Source organism: Convolutriloba macropyga, chromosome 10 (assembly GCF_964194025.1).
Source record: "Convolutriloba macropyga chromosome 10, txConMacr16.3, whole genome shotgun sequence".
Taxonomy (NCBI): domain Eukaryota; kingdom Metazoa; phylum Xenacoelomorpha; order Acoela; family Convolutidae; genus Convolutriloba; species Convolutriloba macropyga.
The window spans coordinates 40,148,608-40,175,328 of NC_134477.1; the positions used below are offsets into that span (position 1 = coordinate 40,148,608).

The 26,721-nt window shown below is 34.3% G+C and overlaps 2 protein-coding genes across 2 annotated transcripts in view; both read left to right on the forward strand.

The window, feature by feature from the left end:
• The window catches only part of LOC142348129 (GPN-loop GTPase 1-like), a 393,281-nt gene that overhangs the window by 329,934 nt on the left and 36,626 nt on the right, over positions 1 to 26,721 (forward strand). The gene's annotated exons all lie outside the window — the stretch shown is intronic.
• Positions 13,815 to 19,745, forward strand: LOC142348127 (uncharacterized). The gene is made up of 2 exons (XM_075399310.1): positions 13,815 to 14,188; positions 17,669 to 19,745. Exons 1-2 carry the CDS (start codon positions 13,865 to 13,867, stop codon positions 18,671 to 18,673), a joined length of 1,329 nt encoding a protein of 442 aa, XP_075255425.1. The 5' UTR covers positions 13,815 to 13,864; the 3' UTR covers positions 18,674 to 19,745.

The following is a 26,721-nucleotide window of genomic DNA, read 5'->3' on the forward strand; positions in this document are numbered from 1 at the left end:
TGGACGCCTTAGAAACATTTTCTTAAGTCTGAGAGACTAATCAAAAATTTTCCACGTCAGGTTACATCACGAGCTTAAAATGTATTCATATACATTTCTTGAAGCGCAAATTTTTCCCAATTTGGAAACTTTAGACTTAGAGTGCCAAATTTTTGAAATTAAGTGGATTTTTCATAATGAACTGAGCAGAACAACTCTAATATATTGTTCTGACAAACAAGAAATTTCCCTTTCTGCACACTGCTGGAACGGATATCAGTGGAGTTTTCATACAAAGTCTGATTTAAATAAAGAGGAGTAGAAAAATCTAGTAGATCATCTACCAACCTTTATCTCCCATGAAGAAAATTACAAATAGACTTGCATTAATTTTGACAAAACAAACAAGAGTTAATGAATATCGTTACTCTGGTAAACTTTTCACTTGTTATGGAAGCACACTTTCAATGTTCCCTACGAACGATAAATATATAAACCGTTTTTTTGCAACTTGTAAAATTTGGGACCGAAATATCGATTTGGACGAAATTGATCAAAAATTTCCTCATTGAGGAACAATTGGATATGGAGACTCTGTTTTGGATTTCATAACTAGATCAATATTTTTCGTCTACCTGCAATTTTACATGATTCTGCTGTAAAAACAACAACATACAAATGACCAGTTTATTGTTATGTGCTGCCCTAAATCCCCATCTCCTGTCTTCTAGGTCATATAGCTGGATTTTTCGTTTGTCTCTACATCAAAGTTTGTGATCCTAATATTTAAAAATTTCTAGATTGTTATTCTTTTGTCAATTATCTCAGCTAAAAGAGCATGACTCTCGTTGTGTTTGATATTGAGTGCTTGAAGGGAACAGCTGTTAAGGAGCTCGGAATTTCCAAGGACTAATTTATGTTGTGATATACTTTACTCCCACCGAATGACTACAAGACAACATTTCAAGCAAAGTGGAAGACAAAGAATTTACATTGAATCAACTGGAAAAATGGAAAAATTGAATACTCAGACCTTCCAGTGATATTTCGTGAACATTGTTTTCTTACAACCGATCACTTTGCGAAAGGATTGGAAAAATGTCAATATCCTATCCATTTACCTGTGTAAGGACGTGGAATATTTGGACAATTTTGCATGTCCAAATCCTGTAAGTTGATTTCCAACAAGGATACTATCTGGTAATGTAGTAACTATCTCTCCTGAAACAAGAAAAAATTTCACTGTGCAAAGAAAAAAGCTTATGCTTATGGAGCTTGGGTCTTAATTTTTCGACAAAATTTAATATTTGCAAAATTTTTATATACTTTGATTGTAATGTACCGTATTGTCTCTCATTTATTTTTTAAAATCTTTTTATTCCTTTACAAAACAGAGAAAAATGCCGCGAAAATGAGAAAGTTGAAAAAAATTTTTCCTAGCTTTACACAGTTATACCTCATTTCAATTTTATCGTTTTTCTTAATTTTGAATGTATTTTCCTTTTTATGTTTTCTGTTAATAAATCTTGTGATATTACAGCGTTTCGGCTGTCGCTGTTGTTTGTTTGTTTTATTTGTTTAGAAGCTTATCTTTTTTCTTATTTATTTACATTGCAATTCAGTTGGAACATTTTTTTTATCATCTCAATGATAAAGTTTAAATGACTGAGCATACAGATAAAGATTTAAAATTGGGTAAATTTGTCTTTGATGATAATAATCAAGAACAAAATTCATGGAGATGTTTTGGACAGACTTGTAATTGATCTCTAGTTGTTTTTCTGTCCCAATTTTTTGTTATACTCGTTATACTCGTACCTAATTCTAATCTGCTGTATAATACGAATAACATTGGTTAAAACGTTGCAAGAAACAACAGTTTAGATTGCAATCCTTTCTGGTACAGTTGGTTATTTTTTACCTTCACCTAAATTATGAACAAGATTATTTCCACAAAATAACGGTTTTTTAATTTCATTGATGATAATCATTTTATTCCTTTACAAAACTACAAAACAGAGAAAAGTTGCTTCGAAGTTGCGAAAAGTGTAAAAAATTGTCATAGCGTTACACAGTTATTCTTCATTTCAATTCTGCCGTTTTTCTAAATTTTAAATCTATTTTCCTTTTTTCTGCTTTCTGTTACTAATTGTTGTGAGGAAACATCATTTTGGACCTCGCTGATGTTTGTTCTTTTCTGTTGCTTTTTTCCCAAGCGGATCTGGGAAATCTCATCTTATACATGAATGGTTAACAATTCGAAATTTTCAACCAAATTTCGACATAATTTATTACTTGTATCAAAATTATCAATCTCTTTATGGTTATATGACCAAAGACGTTAAAAATGTTGAGTTTATAGAAAGAGTTGACTTTGAGTTTGTTCGAAACCTTCCGAATAACGGAACAAAGTATCCGTTAGTTTTTGACAATTCTTGTGAGAAGATTTCTAGCTCTAAAGATTTTGTTAAAATTGCAACAGCGGGAAGACATAAAAGATTCAGCACAAAATACATTAAACACAATTTATTTGATCAGAGTAGATTAGGAAAAGATATAGAATGACAAAGTACACAAATTGTCTTGTTCAACTCTCCTGGAGATATACTGCAAATAAACACTCTGAGCCAACAGTTGGGATTAGATTCACAATTAAAAGATTGGTACCCCAAAGCAGATTGTATTCCTTGTGGTCATTTACTTATTGATTTAACTCCCAAAACAATGGGAGTTAAATCAATAAGAACGATTCTCTTCTGTTTTTTACAATTAGGAGGAGAAAAACCGCCCCAAAAATGAGAATATTGAAAAAACTTTTTCCTAGCGTTACACAGTTATTCTTCATTTCAATTTCATCGTTTTTCCTAATTTTGAAGTTATTTTCCTTTTTTATGTTTTCTGTTAATAAATCTTTTGATAATACAGCGTTTTGACTGTCGTCGTTGTTTGTTTTCTTATATGTTTAGAAGCTTATCTCTTTTTTTTATTTATTTACATCGCAATTCAGTTGGAACATTTTTTCTATCATCTCAATGATAAAGTTTAAATGACCTAGCATACAGATAAAGAATTACAATTGGGTAAATTTGTCTTTGATGATAATAATCAGGAACAAAAGTCATGGAGATGTTTTGGACAGACTTGAAATAGGTCTCTATTTGTTTTTCTGTCCCAATTTTTTGTTATACTCGTAATTCTGATCTGCTGTATAGTACGATTAGCATTGGTTAAAACGTGTGAATAAACAACAGTTTAGATTGCCATCCTTTCTGGTACAGTTGGTTATATTTTACCTTCTCCTAGTTTATGAACAAGATTATTTCCACAAAATAACGGTTTTTAATTTCATTGATGATAATCATTTTATTCCTTTACAAAACAGAGAAAAGTTGCTTCGAAATTGAGAAAGTTGAAAAAACTTTGTCATAGCGTTACACAGTTACTCTTGGTTTCAATTGTGCGGTTTTTCCTAATTTTGAATCTATTTTTCTTTTTATGCTTTCTGTTACTAATTCTTGTGTGGAAACAGTGTTTTGGCTCTCGCTGATGTTTGTTTTCTTCTGTTGCTTGTTTCCCAAGCGGATCTGGGAATTCTCATCTTATACATGAATGGTTAACAGTTCGAAAACTTTGTTCAACCAAATTTATGACTTAAATCAAAATTATCAATCTCTTTGTGGTTAAATGACCAAAGAGTTGTTAAAAATATTGAGTTTATAGAAAGAGTTGACTTTGAGTTTATTCAAAACCTTCCGAATAACGGAACAAAGTATCTGTCAATTTTTGACAACTCTGGTGAGGAGATTCCCAGCTCTAAAGATTTTGTTAAAATTGCAACAGCGGGAAGACATTCAGCAAGACATTCAGCACAAATTATATTGAACACAATTAATTGAGTTTATAGAAGAATTTGACTTTGAGTTTATTCAAAACTTTCCGAATAACGGAACAAAGTATCTGTTAATTTTTAACAACTCTTGTGAGGAGATTTCCAGCTCTAAAGATTTTGTTAAAATTGCAACAGCGGGAAGACATAAAGGAGTCAGCACAAAATATATTGAACACAATTTATTGAGTTTGTAGAAGAAGTTTATTTTGAGTTTATTCAAAATCTCCCGTATAATGGAACAAAGTATCTGTTAATTTTTAACAACTCTTGTGAGGAGATTTCAGCTCTAAAGATTTTGTTAAAATTGCAACAGCGGGAAGACATAAAGGAGTCAGCACAAAATATATTGAACACAATTTATTGAGTTTATAGAAGAAGTTGACTTTGAGTTTATTCAAAACCTCCCGTATAACGGAACAAAGTATTTGATAATTTCAACAACTCTTGTGAGGAGATTTCCAGCTCTAAAAATTTCGTTAAATTTGCAACAGGGGGAAGACATAAAGGATTCAGCACAATATATATTAAACACAATTTATTTCATCAGATTAGATTAGGAGGAGATATAGAATTACAAAGTACACTTATTGTCTTGTTCAATTCTCCTGGAGATGTACTGCAAATAAACACTCTGAACCAACAGCTGGGATTAGTTTCACAATTAAAAGATTGGTACCCCAAAGCCACTTGTATTACTTGTGGTCATTTACTTATTGATTTAACTCCCAAAATAATGGGAGTTAAATCAATAACAACGACTCTCTTCAATTTTTGACAATTAGGGTATCGATTCCCTCATTTTTTTCTTTCCACAACAAAAACAGCAGAGCACATTTTTGAGTGATGGGCACACAACATCTCTCTACTCTGACAACGTTTCCGGAACTTCAAGAGAACTTACCTAAAAATTGTCCAAAAAATTTTTTTCAGTTTCTAAAAACGAGTGAATCGTAAACCTGTTCAGAGCAGAATTGCAGAACATTCAAAAACGAGACGTAATAAAGTATCTAGGCGAAATTCATCAGCTTATTCTGAAAAGAACTGGAATAAATAAAAAAAAGTGCCATTTCAATTCAAGGAAAGGAAAATAACTTATACCAATTTTAACTCCGTCTACCATTAACCTTGTTTCTTGAAATGGAACAGTTAGTTTTGATTTCTCAACAGCTTTACGAACAAAAATTCAAATTAAAGGTGTTCAAACTGGACAAAGTGAGGAAAAAGGTAACTTCGTCCCACAAAGGTTAGATCTTCTTCTCAAGGAGATCAGCACTAACACAAAATCATTTAAAAATGAGTCAGTTGTAGATCCAATACTCAAATGCCCTCAAATCAAGTTGTCCCTACAGGACTCAATTTTACTGGATGAAAGGGATACAAATGTAGCATTTACTGATTTTATTTACGCATTGAAGCCACATGGATAAGTCCGTGCAAAATTGTAAACAAGGATGACAAAAGCAAAGGCAGAGGGAGCTGGGTCCCTTTCAAAATTTGAAAAAGAAAAACTTCAACGATTACACAAAAAAACTGATTTTGGATCGGTTAGAAATTTTCAGAAAGCGAGCAGTTAATCAAGAAGCAAGGTGATTTCCTTTCTCCACGCTAGAAATTTCTATAAAAAATACCATCAAGCAACTCAATATTTTTGACGATTACCTGAATTTGCAAGGCGGATAAATAAAATTTGGTGTCTTGATTTAGCTTTTATTGATAAATTGTCAGAATTTAATACCGGAAAAAAGTATTTATTAATCTGCATTGATGTATTTTCTCAGTTTCAATGAAATAAAAGTATTCTACAGATGCTGTTGCAGTTTTCAAAAAAAAGACTTCAAAAAAGGTCCCACAAAATGTATTGGTTGATCAAGAACCAGAACAGAGTTTAATGGCGAATTTTGGAAATTGTGTGGACAAAAGAAAATAAAAATTTGTTCAATGAGAAGTGAAACAAGCTTTTCAGATCTTTGAAAAACAATATTTGTCGCTTCATGGAAGAAAACGGGCGTAAGTACATTGTAATAATGAGCTCTTTCCTATATACAATGAACAGCAGAGTAAAAAAATCTACAGGTAAAGCTTCAAGGGAGAAAAAACTTGAAGACTTTTTGTCAATTTTTGTCAAGAAAGGTCAATATAAAGTGGGGGATAAAGTACGAATTTCAAAATACGATAGTCCTTTTAGTCACAGTTTACGAGTGAAATTTTTGAAATTGTTAAGTTTGCTACTTAAAAGTCTCCAACATACAACCTCAAGGGAGACAAGGGTAATGAAATGTTAGGAAAATTTCATGAACAAAAACTCTCAAAGTGCATCATTTAGCGATGAACTCTTTTACGAAAGAGCTGGTTTCCAACGCATCTTTCGGTTGTTATACAAATAGTGCTTTGAGTTCTCTTACCATTTTCCTTCCAGAACAGATTAACTCTGAAGGCCAATGGGAGGTGGCAATAACCGAACTCTCATATTCATCTTTGTACCAGAGTATTACGGATGGAAAAATGTTCTATCTAGGTGCTGCAATTCCAGATAAAAAACCTTCTGATTGTGAACGGAATAAACAACAAAATTAAAGAAAGAGAAAAGTATGAGAAAACTCCAATCAAATTATAAGTCGACAGAATTACACAGAGAATATCCCTAAGTCTTCCTAGTGAAAACTCGTTACTATTTATCTTCTGTAACAACCTCTACCGGGTATTTTGGTGTGAGGAAGATGTTTATGGAATTGGAGTTTTTGTGAGTGGTGCTGGACCACATTTTCCAAAGTTTCCCTACGATATTGTTCGAATTCTTCTTCTGATGATTACAGTGACATTGTTCAATACAATTTTGTAGGTGATACAAAAGCAGCGCTTCTGAGACGTATTCCAATCATTTCTAAAATTAAAAATGAAGACCTTATATCTGCTGGACAGTATATCAATTATCAAAACTTCCCCAATCTACAATTTAAAAAAATCTGAAAAAGTTTTTCCAAAGCAATAAACTTGAGCTCCGCGACTCATTTGGTGAAAATTTTCTCTTCAATTCAATTGGTGTAACTAGAGCTGTTTTGTTGTTCGGAAAAACTTCAGACAATCATTTTTAAATTAAAATTTACAAAAAACGGTTGCAGACAGTGATTTACAGTATTTTCTTGGTTATTCAAGAGAAAGGAGGAGAGAATTTGGAGCTTTAGCAGTAGGAGACAAAGAAACTTGTGACAATGATAACAACAATCTCTGGACTTTCCATTAAACCCAATACAAAAAATCGGCTGAACAACGCACAGAATCTTTTGACTTAGTGCCAATTGAGCCCAAAGACTGACATAATTGTGTGGCATGATCTAATGACAAATATCTGGATTTTTTGAAGTTTCTAATTCCCAAAATCGAAGTTTTTTATGAACAAGTGGTTCCCCGGTTTCCAGCTTCAGCTCTCAAGGAAAGACATAAACCGTGCAGAACAGAGCCGTAGATTGTTTGGTGAAAAACTTGTGGAACATAGGGACGTTCTCAGGAAAAAGGTGAAAGAAGAACTTTTACTATCTACTGTGTACAGCATTGGAAAAAAAGGAGATTTCATTCCGAATGGATTTGTCTTAAAGACAGGTTGGCAAAGGTGTCTGAGAGACAGGGCAGGCCTTTGCGGAATGAATTTTTTAATAGTGCTGTTACATTGGACGGTATTCAACTGTCTAATTTTGTCGTGGAATTTCTTATCATTAGGTCCAAAGCATCTAATCAGAGACAAAATTAATGAAGTGCAGTGCCTTTTGGGAGTAGACAGATTAGTTCGTGAATTAAGGGAGAATAAAACTGATGGTGAAAAAATTGTGAGATAGAACCGTCGGTAAAAACGTACGCTAAAATATACTTGGGACAACAATGGATAGAGGGGTTAAAAATGTTCATGATTTTTTGAGAGATCAAAAACTACTAGCTGTACCATTTGATAAAAGATGTGGTTTTCGTTTATAGAAGAGACAACATACGCGGATGAAATGAATTAAATTTTTAATGCCAGTCAGTTTGAGAGCCCAAATGGAGAAAGTCGTTATCTAAGCAATGAACTGAGAAAAAGATATATAGAAGTTTGCATCAACTTTAAAAATAGGAAATATATGTGAAAAAAATGTCACATGCTCAGGACGAATGGTGCGCAACGGGCCAGTAAATATGGATTTGCTAAATCAATTAAAAATTGGAGGCCGCTTTGGCCTGTTCTGTCAATAAACGGTAAGGGAGGTATTGGAGACCTGGCAAGGGTATTGGAGACCTGGCTTCCATCGATCTGAACATGAAAGTCAACAAAGAAAGAAAAATTCGCTGTTTTTGGTATCAAAAATCGAATGATTCTGGCATTAAATTTCCTTAGCTGTGCACCGTTACATCATTAGAAAAATGCGACTCAAGGGACTCTACATACGATTTTTATTGCAAACGGTGACTGGGAATCCTTTGATGTCCTCTTAAGAAAAATCAAGAGATCTGAGTTGAAAATCAGCATCCAACTGAGTGGTCTTCCATTATTGTTAATGAGACGCTGGATAAAATAGTCATTAAAGAAAAAGAGTACAGCAAACGCTTCCCCGCAAAGAAGAACAACATCTCCAGATTAAGCAAAATAACAAAAATGAGCTTAGACTGTTGTTTTTGTTGAATACAGAGGAAACATCCCCCACAATTTTGCAAGTAGACTGAAAATTTATCGTAATATTCAAATCTTTTTAACAACAAGAAAATTAAGAATTTGATTGCCCACATTGAAATAATCTTTTGATAAAAAGCTGGAATCGCATGTGGTATATAAGTCACATGTAATGGATGCATTTTCATCTATGTGGGCAAAATCAGCCGACATATTACCGCTAGAATTTCGGAGAATCAAAAAAAAGATTGCCCTGTGGGACCACACTCGATGAATGTTTTGTGTATAGCACATAATATTGAGTGGGACATTCTAGATGCATGTCGCGGGGTTTAGAAACATGGCAATAGAAGCGATCTAATCAAGAAGCTGAAACCACAACTAAATACGCGTATTGAGTAGAGGACCGCGCGGGAAGTTATATTGAATCATTAGTTCAAAAAGAAAGTTTGACTTTTGAAATTCAAAAATTACTCTGGTACTTGTTAATTCTAAATTTTGTCAACCCGCACAAGTAAAGGATAACAACATAATAAAAGTAAAAACTCCTTTTCAGGAATAAAAACCAATATACCCAGGAATTTCAAAAACTCGAGAAGGAAGATTGAAATAGTTTTGGTTAAGTAAAAGGGTCTCCCATTATAGCCCCCCCATGAAAATATAGCCCCCCCATTATGGTATATTGACCATAAAATGTAAAATGTAAAATTTATATAAAATGTAAAAAAAACTGTAAATATATTATTATATTTAATAATATGTAAAATAATATTATATTTAATAAAAATGTAAAAATATATTATTATTATTATTATTATTATTATAAATGCGATTTTCACTGTCAATAATTTCAAAAATTTGTTCCTATTTTAACTCATTTCTTAGAATTCAATAGATAGAGTCAAAGACAAGTTTATGTATTTTGAAAATAATTGTATTCGATTGTTCAACCTGACGATGAAGGCAATATTCGAAAGCGTTCGTTTTTCAAAAATCAGTTTAATTTTTAATTGACAATTCTTTTTCTCTGCAGCTTGTTTATATAAGGTTGAGTACAACACAAAAGAACGGGGCACAATGGGCTATTATTTATGTATATCAAACACAACAGACACTGCCAGATTTTATTGAAAGTTTTGAGGAGGTGGTATTGTTGTTAAAACCTGAGATTACAACTTGTTTTGAGCTTTCAGGAGGGAGTTTTAAGAGAACTTTGGCAAAGTTTTTTTTAAGGTAACTCGTCCGTATGAGTGAACACAAGACTTCGTCGTTCTGTGATCCAGGTACTTTCCAGGGTCTGTGAACCAGGCTCGTGAGGTTCCCAGATCAAGTCTATCAGTCCAGTTTGGCATTCATTTTGGCTTGGAGGGATTCATTTGCTCCTAAACTAATGGAACGCGAAAAGAAAAATTCAGCTGAATTTGTTAAATATAAAAAAAAATGAAACAATTGAATTTTTCTGCTGTACCTGCTAAAACAGGTACAACCTGTTTTAGCAGTTGCATAAGCTATTGTCTCTTGACTTTGTTTAGTAGTAGTAGTTAAGGCTTCTGAGGTATCGCCTCAAGGGTGTTGAGTCCCAATCTGAATATCTGAATATAGCTAATCAATTTTGTAGATAGTTTTTGTTTGCCATTGGACAAGGTTTTTTCTACTTTCTTGAAGTTATTGCAGTTTAAGCACTTGCAAATGATCCTCCAGGCGCATTTGTTATCATCGTCGTATTTATTGGGGAAGAGACTCCCGTACAGATCGCTAATTGTCCTTCTGTTAATTTCACTTCCAAAATTACATAAAGTTTTGTTGACAATGTTATATAAAAGTTTGGATCTTTTCCGTTTGTGCCCCACCCCAGCTTAGTTGGTGCATATTATTTGCTACCCCCAGATGCACATGCAATATTTTTACATAATGATTTACTATGTAATGACACGTGCTCTGTGACTGGGGGGAACATAACTTACTAGGGGGGCACAAACGGAAAAGATCCAAAAGTTTTGTTCGATGAAGGTAATTTTCGTCAGACTTAAGCAGCCTGTTTTGTTTCAATTTGTATTCTCCTCGACTTTATTGTCTTGTTTTGTCGTGATGTTCCTTTTTATGTGATCATTAATGCTTTTAATAGAACCGTGTCTGGATTGTCACTAACGTATACGAACTCGTGAATTTGGACCGAAAAGGTAACGTATGGTCGAAACTTTCATGATCTCAAAGGAATTTACGAGAACAAAATCGAGGTGTTTAGTTGTTTTAACTGATTATCGTCCAATTTCCGTAACACAAATTTCGCAAAAGTTTTTGAAAGACTTTTACTTAATCAGTTAGTAGAATATCTTGAAAAGTTTGCGCTTTTGAACAAAAAGCAATTTGGTTTCCAATCCAGAAAGTCGTCTACTGATGCTGTGCTTTACTTTATTGAATGAATAATAGGAAATATGGAATATAACAACGACACAGGTGCTGTGTTCTTAGATCTTGCAAAAGCTTTCAATTCAATTTCACATGAGATCTTTCTCAAAAAAGCTGAAAGTTCCAATCTCTCTCAATCAACAATTTTACTTTTCCAATCTTTTCTAGCAAATCGAACACAATGCGTAAAACTGGGTATTGACTTATCAGATAAATTAACTATTAATCATGGTGTTCTACAGGGAACTATGTTAGGACCTCTTATTTGTGTGTTAATGTCAACGATTTTCCTGAAAAACTGGAAGGTGAAAATGATGTTGTTAATAGCCGCACAGCGATAGCTGGGGCTATTTTTGGCCTTCTCTTGGTTTTTTTTAATTTCGTCGTCACGATTTTTGTTACGAAGATATTACGTCACAACCACTTCAAATCTGCTTTTTGTTCATTCGTTCATGCAATTTCAACTGAAGTGCATGTTTGACGTCATTTTTCGCTCTTAGTGGAGCGAGTTTTTTGTTCATTCGCGTGATTAAATTTTTGGTCACACCTAACTTACCTCACTCTCAAAATTGATTTCCTCACTTTGAAATTGACTTTTTTTCACTTTAATTCAAAGAGATACGGTCAAATGGTTGTGTGTCACTCTAACTGAAGGCTATTTGAGAGCAGTTAATAGAGGCAACAAAAACTTATACAGATTTGTAATCAGAATATAACATATCAGCCTTCAATGAAAAGACGATTTTTTGGTTTGTCTTTACTATTTTTTAAGACTTCAGATCTACGAAGCTATTACGGCTATTTTCTGGCAATCTGCCACCTATGTTTCAATTTCCGGATGAAACTAGTATTATATGCAAATTTGAAAGTAATAGTAGTAGTAGTAGTAGTAATAGGTTTTTAGAGTTCCAGGGGCATCTTTCATCACGATTGAGTGTTCAATTGTTTGTACAGTTCTGGTGGTATTTATCAGTGAGTTTTCCGTAGGGGTTGCATGAGCCACACAGGCATAAGATTCTCCAAATGCAAGATGTTTTCTCGTTGTAACATTCAACAAAATATTGTCAATAGATGTTCGTCAAGGAGCTCTTGTTCAGCTGTACATTGGTGTACTGTGCATGTCGAGATAGGATATTGTAGAGAAAACTGGCACGTCTGACAATGTTTTCGTCTTATTTTCTTTTTCGGGTGCTGTTCACTGATATTTCTTTACGCTGACCCTGTCTGGTTGACTCGTTTTCATTTATAGTCACAAGTGCTGAGGGTTTAATATCAACTCTGCCGTTAAGTATCATTTCAAGGTAAAGTGCATCATGCAATTCAATGTAAAGGGATACTGGTAAGAGATTGCAGCGAAGTAGCCTGTCTTTGTATTTGTCATTGTACCCGTAGAACTAAACTGTAGCGTGGGTTTGGATTTTCTAACTTTTTCAGAGAGCTGACGCTGGGATAATAGGCTTGAGAGCAGAAAGTGAGGATTGGCATGAATAACCTGTGTACGCATGGATTTTGAGCTGAGTGTTACAATGTGCCGAGACATTCCTTCTGATTTTAAATAGGGCTCAGGGATTTGTTCGATCTAGTAGTACAGTTTTCAGTCATGCTCAATGAGTTACTAGGAGACCCAGATCCCTTTGTAAACAAGATCTGGTAACTTCTTGGTTTTGTAGTGTAGCAGTCATTTCACCTTTGATTACAACCAAACTACATTTTTTGGCAGTTGATTTCATGTTATCCGAGTTTTTTGAAAACAGTCCGCATAGAATTGAAAAAATATTAGAACAAACAGATAACTATCTGACAAAGAATAAACTCACTTTAAATGCCGATAAAACAGAGTTGTTATTCTTTACAAATCAAACAAGTTCGGATCCAGAGTTTTCTTTTAAAGGCGAAGTTATCAAACCAGCTCATGCTTGCCGTTATCTGGGAGTACAAATTGATTCAAACCTAGCCTTTGAAAATCACCTGAACTCAGTTTTAAATTAAATGGCTGATGCAATTCGTTCTTTGTATCTTGAAAGTACGAATTGATGTTTTCAAGTCAGTTGTACTCTCTCATCGTTCTTTCAGTGGAGTATTCCTCAAACTCTTACAGCAAAAAACAAACCGCATAAACAGGCAAATTTACTGTGGAATAAAAGTTTGTTATGTTCGACAAAAATTTGACAACTCCATTGATCTCATTAAGGATCTTATCCTGCCAGCCGAATTGTTTATCTCAAAAGTTAGCCTAATTAAGCTACAAACAGATATAAGACACTGGGAAACATCCGAAAATTTAAAATGTTTACTGGTCGCCTTAACGCTAGACAGAACAAGAGAATAAATCAAATTATTATAAAAAAGAAAACGAAGTGGAGTAACAAATCTCTAATCTTGAAAAGCGTTCAAAAATGGAACAAATAACCCTCCTCAATAAGAACTTTTAATAGTAAAACTTGCTTTAAAAACGTTTTAACCGAGATTTTGCTCGATCAACACAAGAAAGTACCCGTTAATAGACAAATAGGAGCCTTCAAAGTTATTTTTACCTATGAGAACGAACAGCCACAATTTGAAGATTATTATATTAATAACAATGATGGTTAATTTGTTTAAAATTTTAAAGCATGTAGATATCTAACCTTATATTTTGGGTTATATTTTGGTTATATTTTGAGTAATTTACATTTTTCAAAAAAGAGAGTAGAATATGGAGAGCAAGACGAATATTTGGACTGTCCCATTTTAGCCCCCTCAGCTTAGTGGCCAGATAACCTGTAGCCCGACAATTATGGTAAATATAGCATAAGGGGGGGGGGTTAGTAAACTATCCTAAGTTTTAGTAAACTATCCTAAGTAGGAGGAGCAGTTCAAAAGGTCATAATTGCGCTGCTCTTCAACATTGACATAAATTAACAAATGTTTATTGCTTTCAGGGCAATGTGTCATAAGTTATTCAATGCATAATGGATCCAATAATATTTGAAGGAGAGAAATTAGATGTCAGTACTAGCAGCGGAGATTTTATACCAGCAGAAGTTGGTGATGGATATGAAAGTGGGAGCTCACTGGACAGCTCGTATGATGATGAGCTTCACATGGCTGCCCTGATCGGAAAACGGCTACTCGATAGAAATTGTGATTTAGAGCATCAGTTGACCCTCAGTGTCCAAGAGAACCAGGAGCAAGCTAAAGAAATTGAGCTTCTTTCAAAACAAATTGCAGAACTAAGAGAGTCAGAGAATTTAAGAGCGTTGACGTATGAGCAGTGGGATCTGACAAGAATACAGGTTGGAAATGTTTTACTATGCAGTTTTTCATGACGAACTTGAGCTTTCTCAATCATCAGCGTCACGTTTGAAACTAGGAGTGCCTAGAGTTTTTATCTTAAGGGTTTCGTTATTAATTACTAAGCCTTATTTTGTAGCTTCTTGTGAAGCTTTTTGTAACAAGAACAGAGGATGACGCATCAAATAACAAAACCATAGCAAGACGGTTAGACCAATGGATAAAGTGGGACGCAGACAGCCTGTTCCTTGAAGCAAACGCTATCCAGGGACGTATGAGCAGAACTTAAGCAAAATGATCTGTTGAATACGAAGAATTTGATAAATACATGTCAACAGGAAAAATTTCCATTGCCATTCGAAGGCATATGAACACGAGGCATATTCTCTAGATTCGGCTATGGAAAAAGGAGCATCATGCTGGCTAAACGTACTTCCATTGAAAAGATATCATTTCGATTTAACCAAGGGACAGTTTTGAGATGGAGTTGACCTTAGATATGGATGGGATCCCGTAAAATTTCCATCAACTGGCGCATATGGAGAAAATTTTAATCTAGATCATGCTTTTCAGTTTCCAAAAGCTGGAGGTACGCACATAAGACAAAATGATATCCGTGACTTTTGCCAACCTGCTCAATGAGGTCTGCGATGATGTCGAAGTAGAGCCCTGTCTTCAGACCTTGCAAGGGGAAATCTTTGCAAATAGAACTACCACTACTGATGACGACGCTCGGTTAGATATCAAATATAATGGCTTGTTCGATTCACGTCTCAGGAGAACGCTCTTTGATGTGAAAATGCTTACTCCGTATGCGAAGACTTGCCCAAGAAGCATACCGGATTCCTACAAATATCACGAGTCCATCAAGAAGCTGAAATACGAGCAATGGATAATCGAAGTCGAGAAAGCCACCTTCTGTCCGTTAATCGTCTCATGTACATGAGGAGCTGGTCCGTCAGCATCAAAGCCATAGAAATTGGCTTCCAGGATCAGCGATAAGAAAGAAGATTCATATTCGACGTGATCACGTACATAAGGACAAAAAGCTTCGCTCTTGTGTAGCTCCATACTCTGCCTCCGTAGTGCACGCTCCATGCGCCCGCGCCCTGCAGTAGGAAGCATTGTAGCGGAAGGGAGGTTGTTGTCCTAAATGTTTTTTTTAATCTTGATTCGAAATCAGTACATATTATACTTTGATGCTATTTACCATATCTGTTTTGCTTATAATTCGGATTCTTTAATCGTTTGCATCTGATGCTTTAATTTTTGACTAATGTCAGGATTTATAAGTGCACATAGGAGTTAACTTGCTGCCCACGAGTTGACTGCCTACCATTTTAGTGTAGGGGCTTTCTTTGACCTTTTTTAATGCCATTCGAATTCTCACCGAAGAAGCAAAAGTTGCTGTGAAAATTTCAAAACCTTGTTGATTGGAAAATTTGTGAAGACGCATGGAATACATGGCTCTTCTGGCTTTGATGCCAACAAATTGCGAAGGATTCAGACATCCTTTAAGGCGTCCTCGACTGGTCTATGTAAAAGGAAAGCTAAACTATTAATACGCATAGCAATTTTTCTTTTGAATTTCCGTCTTCGGTTTAATTCATGCCCGTTGATACCGCTTGATAAATGACACGGTTTACGACCGATAAGAATGCCGCGGTGTACGAAAAGTGTGTTGAAACAGCTTTAGATATCAGGTGGTCATCAACATCTACGGTATAAGTCAATTGGGAGGAATTGAATTTGCCATTCCTTCATTGAGTGCTTCTTTTAATGATGCAGATTAGGAAGCAATCTTAATAATTGACGCAAGAACGCTTTCAATTGTCTTAACGGGGATCTTGCCTTAAGTAAATTTGAACGGTTATTCTCTTCGCTATCTTTCCATATGTAATTAATATCGTCAAACATCAATTTTGTTCAGTAACAAACCTTTACTCTCCCAGGAAAGGACAACCCAAGGTCACACCTTTGCATTGTCGATGAATGGAATTGCTATTATCCCCTTAAATGAACTTCTTGAAGGTTGCTTCAAAGTTCAAAAGTGGTATGTGTTTGCTCTCTTGAAAACCTGAGAAATCTGTTTGACATTTGTTTATTAACAAACTACTCTCAGGAAGGTACAACCCAACGTTACCCCCTGCAATGTCGATGTATAGAATTGCAATTTTCCCCTAATTTAATTTTTTGACGGTTGCTTGACAGTTCAAAAGTGGCACAAGGACGACGGAAACGCCGTCGGCTGTCTTGATAACCTGAGATTTTTTTCTTTACCAATAAGGGAAAGTGACCTGAAAATCCATAAACCCGATGGCCGTTTTAAAGAATACTAGTGATCAGTTTCAAGTCCCTTATCCCTATATCTGCCCGAAGCCGAACTAAAGCAACAATTCCAACCTGAAATAAAAAAGGAGAGATATTGATATCAAATCGAAAAAGACAATAATTATGAGCGAATTGAATAAGAAAGAGATTCGTTCATTTGACTTAGCTAGTGAAAAAGTAGTATCAAACTGGTTGAACGCTATGACATTGAAGCAATATTACTTTCTCCTAACGAAAAGCGAGTTTCGTGATGGCATTGCTGTTCGCTTTTGTTGGGACCCAGTAAAGATGCCATCATTATGGGCAATGAAAACTCCACTGTCGCACATGCCCTCTACTCTCCGAAATGAGGATATCCCCACGAGACGTAATGATTTTTGTAATTCGTTTGCGGATTTTTTTTGTGATGTCTGTCATGTCGAGATCGAACCTCATTTTCCGCCGTTGCAATGCGAAAACTTTGTATCAACTACAACTGATTATGATGCAAGATTAAATATCAAGGCCAATGGTCTTTGGGAATCCAGGATCAACAAAAATTACTTTTATGTAAAAATAGTCAAAATTGCCCTGAGAGCACTAGCGAGGCCTACTACAAGTATTTTGAATCTATCAAAAAGAACAAATTTGAACAAAGGGCAATTGATGTTGAGAAAGTAACATTTTGCGCATTTGTCTCTGCATGCACGGATAGAGCTTCAAAAGCAACTGACACTGAAGCTCTTTGCGCGAAAAAGACTGCTACGCTGATATCATATCATATTTAAGGACAAAATTCAGAAAATCAGCTTCGCTCTCCGAAGGATTTCCATTTGCATTTGAGGTTCAAGGACACTTAGTCGGCGCGAAATTGTTGATTCTTTTATTAGAAGTTGTGGTTGGAGAAGGGAGGCTGCTGGTTTGACTCATCTATTTTTGCTATTAGTTGTTTGTGTTCTAGTGCTGTCTATCTTTTGTTTCACATTTGTCTCAGCTGATGTTTGTGCTCATTTTATTGATAGATTTGAACAATGAAGACGTAGTGCTTGGAGCGCCCCGGACCAGACAATTGTCACCCAGTGTTGGGGAGGGGCATTTCTTAATTTAGTTTTCTTGTAAAAAAGGGTATGTTTTATCTTTTTATAGGACTTTATTTGATTGTGCTTTTGTAGGTGGAGAGTGACAACGAAAAACTTCTCAACGAAAAGCAACTGCAGTACAAATTAATAGCCAATCTACAATATAACATTGAACAGCTGGAAGAGAAGTGCAGTTCGCTGGAAGCTGAGTTGAGTCAAGTTGTGGAGCAGCAGGCATCGACGAGAAATCAAATTTCAAATAGGACAAGTTTTTATGGATGCGACTCGTCAGCTATGAGGCGAACTTACAGCATGGAAGATTTCGCCATTCATCCGCTGCGCAGTGACTTTAACTCACGCAATAAGTCAACTTATAAAGATCATTACGGCTCAAGTTTGTTTGCTCAGGGGACCAGCGAAGTTTGCTATTACAACAATCCGGTTGCCGAGAAATTGGGTAAAGTTACCTTCGAAAGAGACAAATTAGCCAGACAGAACAAAATGTTGACCGATATGATAGACAAATGTGAAGACGAAATTCAGAAGCACGTAAGTGCTTACGAAGAAATGGAAGCAAATATTCAGTCATTGCACCCAAAAGCACAAATAATGCAAAAGGTTGAGGACTTGTTAACGTGGTACGTGCAATCAAACAATGGCAATGTCAACGCTGATAATTTGTGCACTCTTAAAGAGAAATTAAAAATGAGCTTCGAGGGTCTAGGAAAATCTGCATCAAGTGAATCAGGGAAGTGCAATAAAGTAACAGGAAGCAATCTGGCAACAAGTTTGGACGGCTTTTTGGAAACGGTAATTGGAGCATTAACTAATACAGAATGCTGTCTTAAATGCCAGATTAAACGAAAACAAGAAAACCAAAGAAACGTTAGTTGTCAGACGTTTCCGGTGTTCAAAAGAAGACCCCATAATTCTCGAAATGCAAACAACCGGTCACAAACGACCGGCTTAGGGAGTGAAAACAGGGTGGCTGTCGAATTCACGTATGACACTTCGACTGGAACTTCTTCAGTATCGAAAGATTGCAAAACGCTGTTGGATAGCATTTATAAGTGCCTAGCTGAGGCCAAAAGTACGTAATGACTTGAGAACAAAAGTTGTGTCAAAACTTATGGCGACCTACAAGTTGAGCATACTTCAAATTAGCACAGCCATTTTGTCAATACACTCTTCTTTTTTATTTATTACCGTTTACCGAACACCTGTTTTATCGACCTCGTTCAAATTATGAGCTATCTCAATAAGCTCGCATTACTCCTGAAACAAGTTATTTGGATGCTATCTCAAACACTTGAACGGAATAACAAAAACTGAAACGTGGTTCTCAAGTTGAACTTGAGTCAAAAGTTTTAAATGGCGAGTTTAAAAACTCTTGGTCTGCTATCATATCTGAAAAGTGGGAATTGACGAATCATTCCAACTATTTATTTATGCACTATCGAATCGTACCTTCTAAAGCCACGTTGCCTCGAAGACCAGAAGTCAAGAAAATGAATTTTATTGTAGCTTGTATGAGCTCCGTATCTCATTCTTAACTTATGCCAGATTTGTTTATTTTCCCCATTGCTTCTCAGTTCGCAATTACGGTCTCGGTTTCGGGCAAAATATTCTAGCTATAATTTTTTGAGCCATAACACATTTTAATTTATGGAAGTGTCAAAACAAATAATTCAGAAAATTCTTTTTTTAAGCTTGGAAAATATAACAAATCATTGTGCTCTTTATGTGCTTTATCTGTCCTTTACACAGGATATGGCATTAAGTTTGAAAGTGCTTCAGGAATGCTTTCTAATTGTTTCCTCTGTTTTTGGAAATTGATTTGGCATCGACATTTTTCAGATCCACCTCATCTCATGTCATCTGTGCTTTGCTAAGAATAGCCCACTTGCGAGTGTTAAATGACAACTCCGTAACGTTAGATAATATGAATATATTAACTTTAGATAATTTGAAAATATTAGTAATGTTGAGGAAACAAAACCAAATAATTTGTAATGTCTGCTTTGTCTGCTGCACCCAATTAAGACAAGTTTTTACCAATTATAATAAATAATATTGTGTAATAAATGCAGTTTTAGATTGATATCAGTTATTGTGGAAGCAAATATGGCTTTGTAGATATTATGGAAGAGTTAATTTATGTTTTAGTAAATTTGCCTTTTTAAATGACTGTCTGAGTTGTAACCGTTCATAATTCTACGAGTTCATCCAATAGTAAAAATGATAAATCTAAAAGATAATTATTGTTTCGGTAGATTATTTTTATTGCTGGTTTGCTTTTTAAGTTTTTTCATATGGAAAACTTCTGTATTTGCTTGTGGTTTGTTTTAATCAGACGGGAAAGAGGCGGTTGGTTAAATTTCAAAATTTCTCTTTGTGGCAAAGAATCTTGAAAATGGGATTCGATTACTGTGCGTTGAAAGAAAAAATTTCCCATTCCTCCTAAAACAGATGAGTTGTAATATAACGCATGAAATATAAAATGTAGCTTCCGGTGACAGAACTTGTAATTTTTAATTTTGAAGTGAATTTCTATTTCTCGGACTTCTCGATTTTAGATTTTTAGATTAGTTTCCTGACTAATCGATCGTTGATATTGTTGGAGAGATTAATCTATAATGAAAATAAAAGCAATTTTATATTGCTATAGTCTTTCAACAGGTAATAAAATTTCATAGTTTGTAATAAAGTTTTGTTTTTGTTCCTACCCCCACTTTTAGTGGGGAGGGAGGAACTATATACTCAAATGGTTTTTTTGTTCAGACAATTTTGCCGATCGATATATTCATCGTAGAGAGTTTTGAGTGGTATCATTAAAAAGCACGTACAGCCTAGAATGTGGAATTAAAAAGATTTTTCTGAATTTCGTTCTTTACAGGGAGTTATCAAGGTTTAAAGTTTTATGAATATTCGAAAAATTTTATTCACATTTTCAGCAATTTTTGCTAAAGTTGGGCAGAATTTTGCTAATATTATTTAAAATAAGATAAAATTTTCAACGGTAGAGTGTTATTGTTACCGTTAGAGACAGAAGAGCGTTAATGAACTGTTTGATATGAGTTTTTGGGGAAATTTTTTAAATTCATAGACTTTTTTCATCCAAAACTGGACAAAATATGCTTTTATGGTCCATTTTGTTCAAGTTTGCCAAAAGCGGAGACCATGAAACCGCTGACACAATCTTTCGGAACTCCAAAAGAGAGCTAGTTGAATTTCGGCGCCCTGTAAATGTCTTCTGGAATCAAAATTTTGCCGTTTTTTTTTACAAATTTAACTCGATAATTATACAATGCATCATGTTTTTTTTTCAATTTTTTGAAGCATTGCACTCAACAATTGGTCTACTTCGCAAGTATTTGGAGCACTTGGTCGGTGTTTTTGGCGCGCGGCAAAATCAGGCATAGGTTTGATATTACGATGGATTCTTACAATCATAAATTTTTTAGTTTTTATTATGGTGCTGCCGGTTTTTCAAAATATTTTACACTCTTATTATCTTTTTGCACTCTTATTACTAAGTTTAAACTTTCAAAGGTCCAAGTGTCTTCTTCAAGAGGTGTAAGTGCACCTGTACCATGATTTCGATTGTTACCTAATGTCTCTTATGTCAGTGGATGTATTTGTTTTTAAAAAATTTCAGTGATTTTTGAAGAACTTTTAGATTTTTTTTCAGTAAATAAAGGTCAAAGTTTCTTTCTTATTGAATACAAACTAATTTTGTGGTGGATTTTTTTTTCAAAAAACCGTTTCTGGGTTTTGGTACTACGAGTTTTCGTACAAAATTTTGTGATTTTTGATCAAAATTGCCCGTTTTTGCTGCTGTTTTTGTTTCTTTGGTAAATGTTTACATTACTTAAAAATCTAACGAAAAAAGCTTTTTTAAGTCGTGGCTGAACATATTTATTGTTTTCTTAATACATGTTTCTGAGGGCTGCCACACCGTTCCTTTGCAGAATTTGACAGTGTTTTTGTTTTCGCCATGTATTTGTAGTTAATTTTTGTATGCCAAATTTTGGGTAGTTAAAGGTCTCAGTGGCCAACTATTGATACGTAAATGAACTTAATACTAATGAATTGATAGCAATATATATATATATATATATATATATATATATATATATACACTTTGGAATTCATTTTTCAAAAAAAGTATTCTTCAAATTATCCCTTTTGTTCTGGTTTGCGTTTTTCGTATTTTACAATGTATCTTTTATGTAACTTAGTCTCATTATTGAGAGATCTCTGTACTGTTTTGTTGAAGCAGACAATGATTCGTCCGTTGGTTAAACGTTTTAACTGATGTCCTCAGGGCTTAGACAATTTGTTTTCAGAAGAATTTTGTGACGATCTATATGCTCAACTGTGTAAGATTTTAATTAGAATTTTGGCCTGTCGATGTATTCTTGGCAGAGAGGTCTGAGTGGTGTCATTAGAAAACATCAAGGTCAAACATCAGGTTGAACATTGGGCTGATTTCCGTTGTTTTTGCTCACTAGAAGAGGAGTATTGGTTTTCTATTGGTCTTTTTTTACAGGAAATAGTTTTGTTCATATGGCAATTTGACCTAAAAGCAAAAGTGAAAAAACCTGTCTTGGTGAACAGATTTTTTCGAAGCGAGAGAAGTTTTTTGATCATGAGGTGCGTTCAGTGGGTGACTTCTGACTTTGAAGAATGTTTTTGAGAGACCGGCGCAAATAGATAACCGTTTTTAGCCGTTTTTCGTCCATTTGGCTTAGTTTTTTTCACTGGTAATTCAGTTTTTTGTAGAAATAGTTTTTGATCGATGCTGAATGAATGTTTTTTTTTTGGAAATTGATGCCACAAAGTTTTGCAGAGCCTAAAAATTCTTTTCGAGTTGAAAATGGGCACATATTTCTCGAGTCTATAGTTTGTTTTGAATTTTTTTGTTAATTTCTTCGGTAGCAGAGCGTACGTTTTTCTGAAAAATCAGTTTTTGGCACTTTCGTTTGGCAATTCGTGGATTGAACAACTCTTTTGAACGTGAGTCCTTTTTGTTTTATAAAAATGTACACATACTAATCCGGTTGTATTTTGTGTCCATTTCTGTTTTTTGTTTGTTTTTGGTTTCAAATCGTAGAAAATGTTTTCTGTGCCCAGTCAGTGGTTTAATTGTGTGTTTTTAAAAATGCATTTAATATTTTAATTTTATATATAATTTTATTGTTAACTTTTTCGCGAAGTATTTTATTTATCGGATATCTGTAATCTTTTTTACTTTTTTTAGACAGAAGGATGACTGTGTTTTTCAAGTCATTGTTATTGCTAAAGATATACATGTACTTTTTTTTGATCGATTTGGAGCATATTTAAAACAAGATGTAAAAGTCAATGCCTCATGTGGAAAATAGGTGTTTAGGTCAAACGGCTGAACGAATCGAAAAGCGGAGAGAAGAGAGAGTGGTCTTCAAATTATGAGCTATCTCAATAAGCTCGCATTACTCCTGAAACAAGTTATTTGGATGCTATCTCGAACACTTGAACGGAATAACAAAAACTGAAACGTGGTTCTCAAGTTGAACTTGAGTCAAAAGTTTTAAATGGCGAGTTTAAAAACTCTTGGTCTGCTATCATATCTGAAAAGTGGGAATTGACGAATCATTCCAACTATTTATTTATGCACTATCGAATCGTACCTTCTAAAGCCACGATGCCTCGAAGACCAGAAGTCAAGAAAATGAATTTTATTGTAGCTTGTATGAGCTCCGTATCTCATTCTTAACTTATGCCAGATTTGTTTATTTTCCCCATTGCTTCTCAGTTCGCAATTACGGTCTCGGTTTCGGGCAAAATATTCTAGCTATAATTTTTTGAGCCATAACACATTTTAATTTATGGAAGTGTCAAAACAAATAATTCAGAAAATTCTTTTTTTTTAAGCTTGGAAAATATAACAAATCATTGTGCTCTTTATGTGCTTTATCTGTCCTTTACACAGGATATGGCATTAAGTTTGAAAGTGCTTCAGGAATGCTTTCTAATTGTTTCCTCTGTTTTTGGAAATTGATTTGGCATCGACATTTTTCAGATCCACCTCATCTCATGTCATCTGTGCTTTGCTAAGAATAGCCCACTTGCGAGTGTTAAATGACAACTCCGTAACGTTAGATAATATGAATATATTAACTTTAGATAATTTGAAAATATTAGTAATGTTGAGGAAACAAAACCAAATAATTTGTAATGTCTGCTTTGTCTGCTGCACCCAATTAAGACAAGTTTTTACCAATTATAATAAATAATATTGTGTAATAAATGCAGTTTTAGATTGATATCAGTTATTGTGGAAGCAAATATGGCTTTGTAGATATTATGGAAGAGTTAATTTATGTTTTAGTAAATTTGCCTTTTTAAATGACTGTCTGAGTTGTAACCGTTCATAATTCTACGAGTTCATCCAATAGTAAAAATGATAAATCTAAAAGATAATTATTGTTTCGGTAGATTATTTTTATTGCTGGTTTGCTTTTTAAGTTTTTTCATATGGAAAACTTCTGTATTTGCTTGTGGTTTGTTTTAATCAGACGGGAAAGAGGCTGTTGGTTAAATTTCAAAATTTCTCTTTGTGGCAAAGAATCTTGAAAATGGGATTCGATTACTGTGCGTTGAAAGAAAAAATTTCCCATTCCTCCTAAAACAGATGAGTTGTAATATAACGCATGAAATATAAAATGTAGCTTCCGGTGACAGAACTTGTAATTTTTAATTTTGAAGTGAATTTCTATTTCTCGGACTTCTCGATTTTAGATTTTTAGATTAGTTTCCTGACTAATCGATCGTTGATATTGTTGGAGAGATTAATCTATAATGAAAATAAAAGCAATTTTATATTGCTATAGTCTTTCAACAGGTAATAAAATTTCATAGTTTGTAATAAAGTTTTGTTTTTGTTCCTACCCCCACTTTTAGTGGGGAGGGAGGAACTATATACTCAAATGGTTTTTTTGTTCAGACAATTTTGCCGATCGATATATTCATCGTAGAGAGTTTTGAGTGGTATCATTAAAAAGCACGTACAGCCTAGAATGTGGAATTAAAAAGATTTTTCTGAATTTCGTTCTTTACAGGGAGTTATCAAGGTTTAAAGTTTTATGAATATTCGAAAAATTTTATTCACATTTTCAGCAATTTTTGCTAAAGTTGGGCAGAATTTTGCTAATATTATTTAAAATAAGATAAAATTTTCAACGGTAGAGTGTTATTGTTACCGTTAGAGACAGAAGAGCGTTAATGAACTGTTTGATATGAGTTTTTGGGGAAATTTTTTAAATTCATAGACTTTTTTCATCCAAAACTGGACAAAATATGCTTTTATGGTCCATTTTGTTCAAGTTTGCCAAAAGCGGAGACCATGAAACCGCTGACACAATCTTTCGGAACTCCAAAAGAGAGCTAGTTGAATTTCGGCGCCCTGTAAATGTCTTCTGGAATCAAAATTTTGCCGTTTTTTTTTTACAAATTTAACTCGATAATTATACAATGCATCATGTTTTTTTTTCAATTTTTTGAAGCATTGCACTCAACAATTGGTCTACTTCGCAAGTATTTGGAGCACTTGGTCGGTGTTTTTGGCGCGCGGCAAAATCAGGCATAGGTTTGATATTACGATGGATTCCTACAATCATAAATTTTTTAGTTTTTATTATGGTGCTGCCGGTTTTTCAAAATATTTTACACTCTTATTATCTTTTTGCACTCTTATTACTAAGTTTAAACTTTCAAAGGTCCAAGTGTCTTCTTCAAGAGGTGTAAGTGCACCTGTACCATGATTTCGATTGTTACCTAATGTCTCTTATGTCAGTGGATGTATTTGTTTTTAAAAAATTTCAGTGATTTTTGAAGAACTTTTAGATTTTTTTTCAGTAAATAAAGGTCAAAGTTTCCTTCTTATTGAATACAAACTAATTTTGTGGTGGATTTTTTTTTTCAAAAAACCGTTTCTGGGTTTTGGTACTACGAGTTTTCGTACAAAATTTTGTGATTTTTGATCAAAATTGCCCGTTTTTGCTGCTGTTTTTGTTTCTTTGGTAAATGTTTACATTACTTGAAAATCTAACGAAAAAAGCTTTTTTAAGTCGTGGCTGAACATATTTATTGTTTTCTTAATACATGTTTCTGAGGGCTGCCACACCGTTCCTTTGCAGAATTTGACAGTGTTTTTGTTTTCGCCATGTATTTGTAGTTAATTTTTGTATGCCAAATTTTGGGTAGTTAAAGGTCTCAGTGGCCAACTATTGATACGTAAATGAACTTAATACTAATGAATTGATAGCAATATATATATATATACACTTTGGAATTCATTTTTCAAAAAAAGTATTCTTCAAATTATCCCTTTTGTTCTGGTTTGCGTTTTTCGTATTTTACAATGTATCTTTTATGTAACTTAGTCTCATTATTGAGAGATCTCTGTACTGTTTTGTTGAAGCAGACAATGATTCGTCCGTTGGTTAAACGTTTTAACTGATGTCCTCAGGGCTTAGACAATTTGTTTTCAGAAGAATTTTGTGACGATCTATATGCTCAACTGTGTAAGATTTTAATTAGAATTTTGGCCTGTCGATGTATTCTTGGCAGAGAGGTCTGAGTGGTGTCATTAGAAAACATCAAGGTCAAACATCAGGTTGAACATAGGGCTGATTTCCGTTGTTTTTGCTCACTAGAAGAGGAGTATTGGTTTTCTATTGGTCTTTTTTTACAGGAAATAGTTTTGTTCATATGGCAATTTGACCTAAAAGCAAAAGTGAAAAAACCTGTCTTGGTGAACAGATTTTTTCGAAGCGAGAGAAGTTTTTTGATCATGAGGTGCGTTCAGTGGGTGACTTTTGACTTTGAAGAATGTTTTTGAGAGACCGGCGCAAATAGATAACCGTTTTTAGCCGTTTTTCGTCCATTTGGCTTAGTTTTTTTCACTGGTAATTCAGTTTTTTGTAGAAATAGTTTTTGATCGATGCTGAATGAATGTTTTTTTTTTTGGAAATTGATGCCACAAATTTTTGCAGAGCCTAATAATTCTTTTCGAGTTGAAAATGGGCACATATTTCTCGAGTCTATAGTTTGTTTTGAATTTTTTTGTTAATTTCTTCGGTAGCAGAGCGTACGTTTTTCTG

Bases quoted from the DNA above. Each gene is read 5' to 3' on its own strand.
- LOC142348127 (XM_075399310.1), top strand. From the start codon at position 13,865: ATGGATCCAATAATATTTGAAGGAGAGAAATTAGATGTCAGTACTAGC. The intron at 14,189-17,668 runs GTTGGAAATGTT...GTGCTTTTGTAG, and splicing joins GGGATCTGACAAGAATACAG to GTGGAGAGTGACAACGAAAA.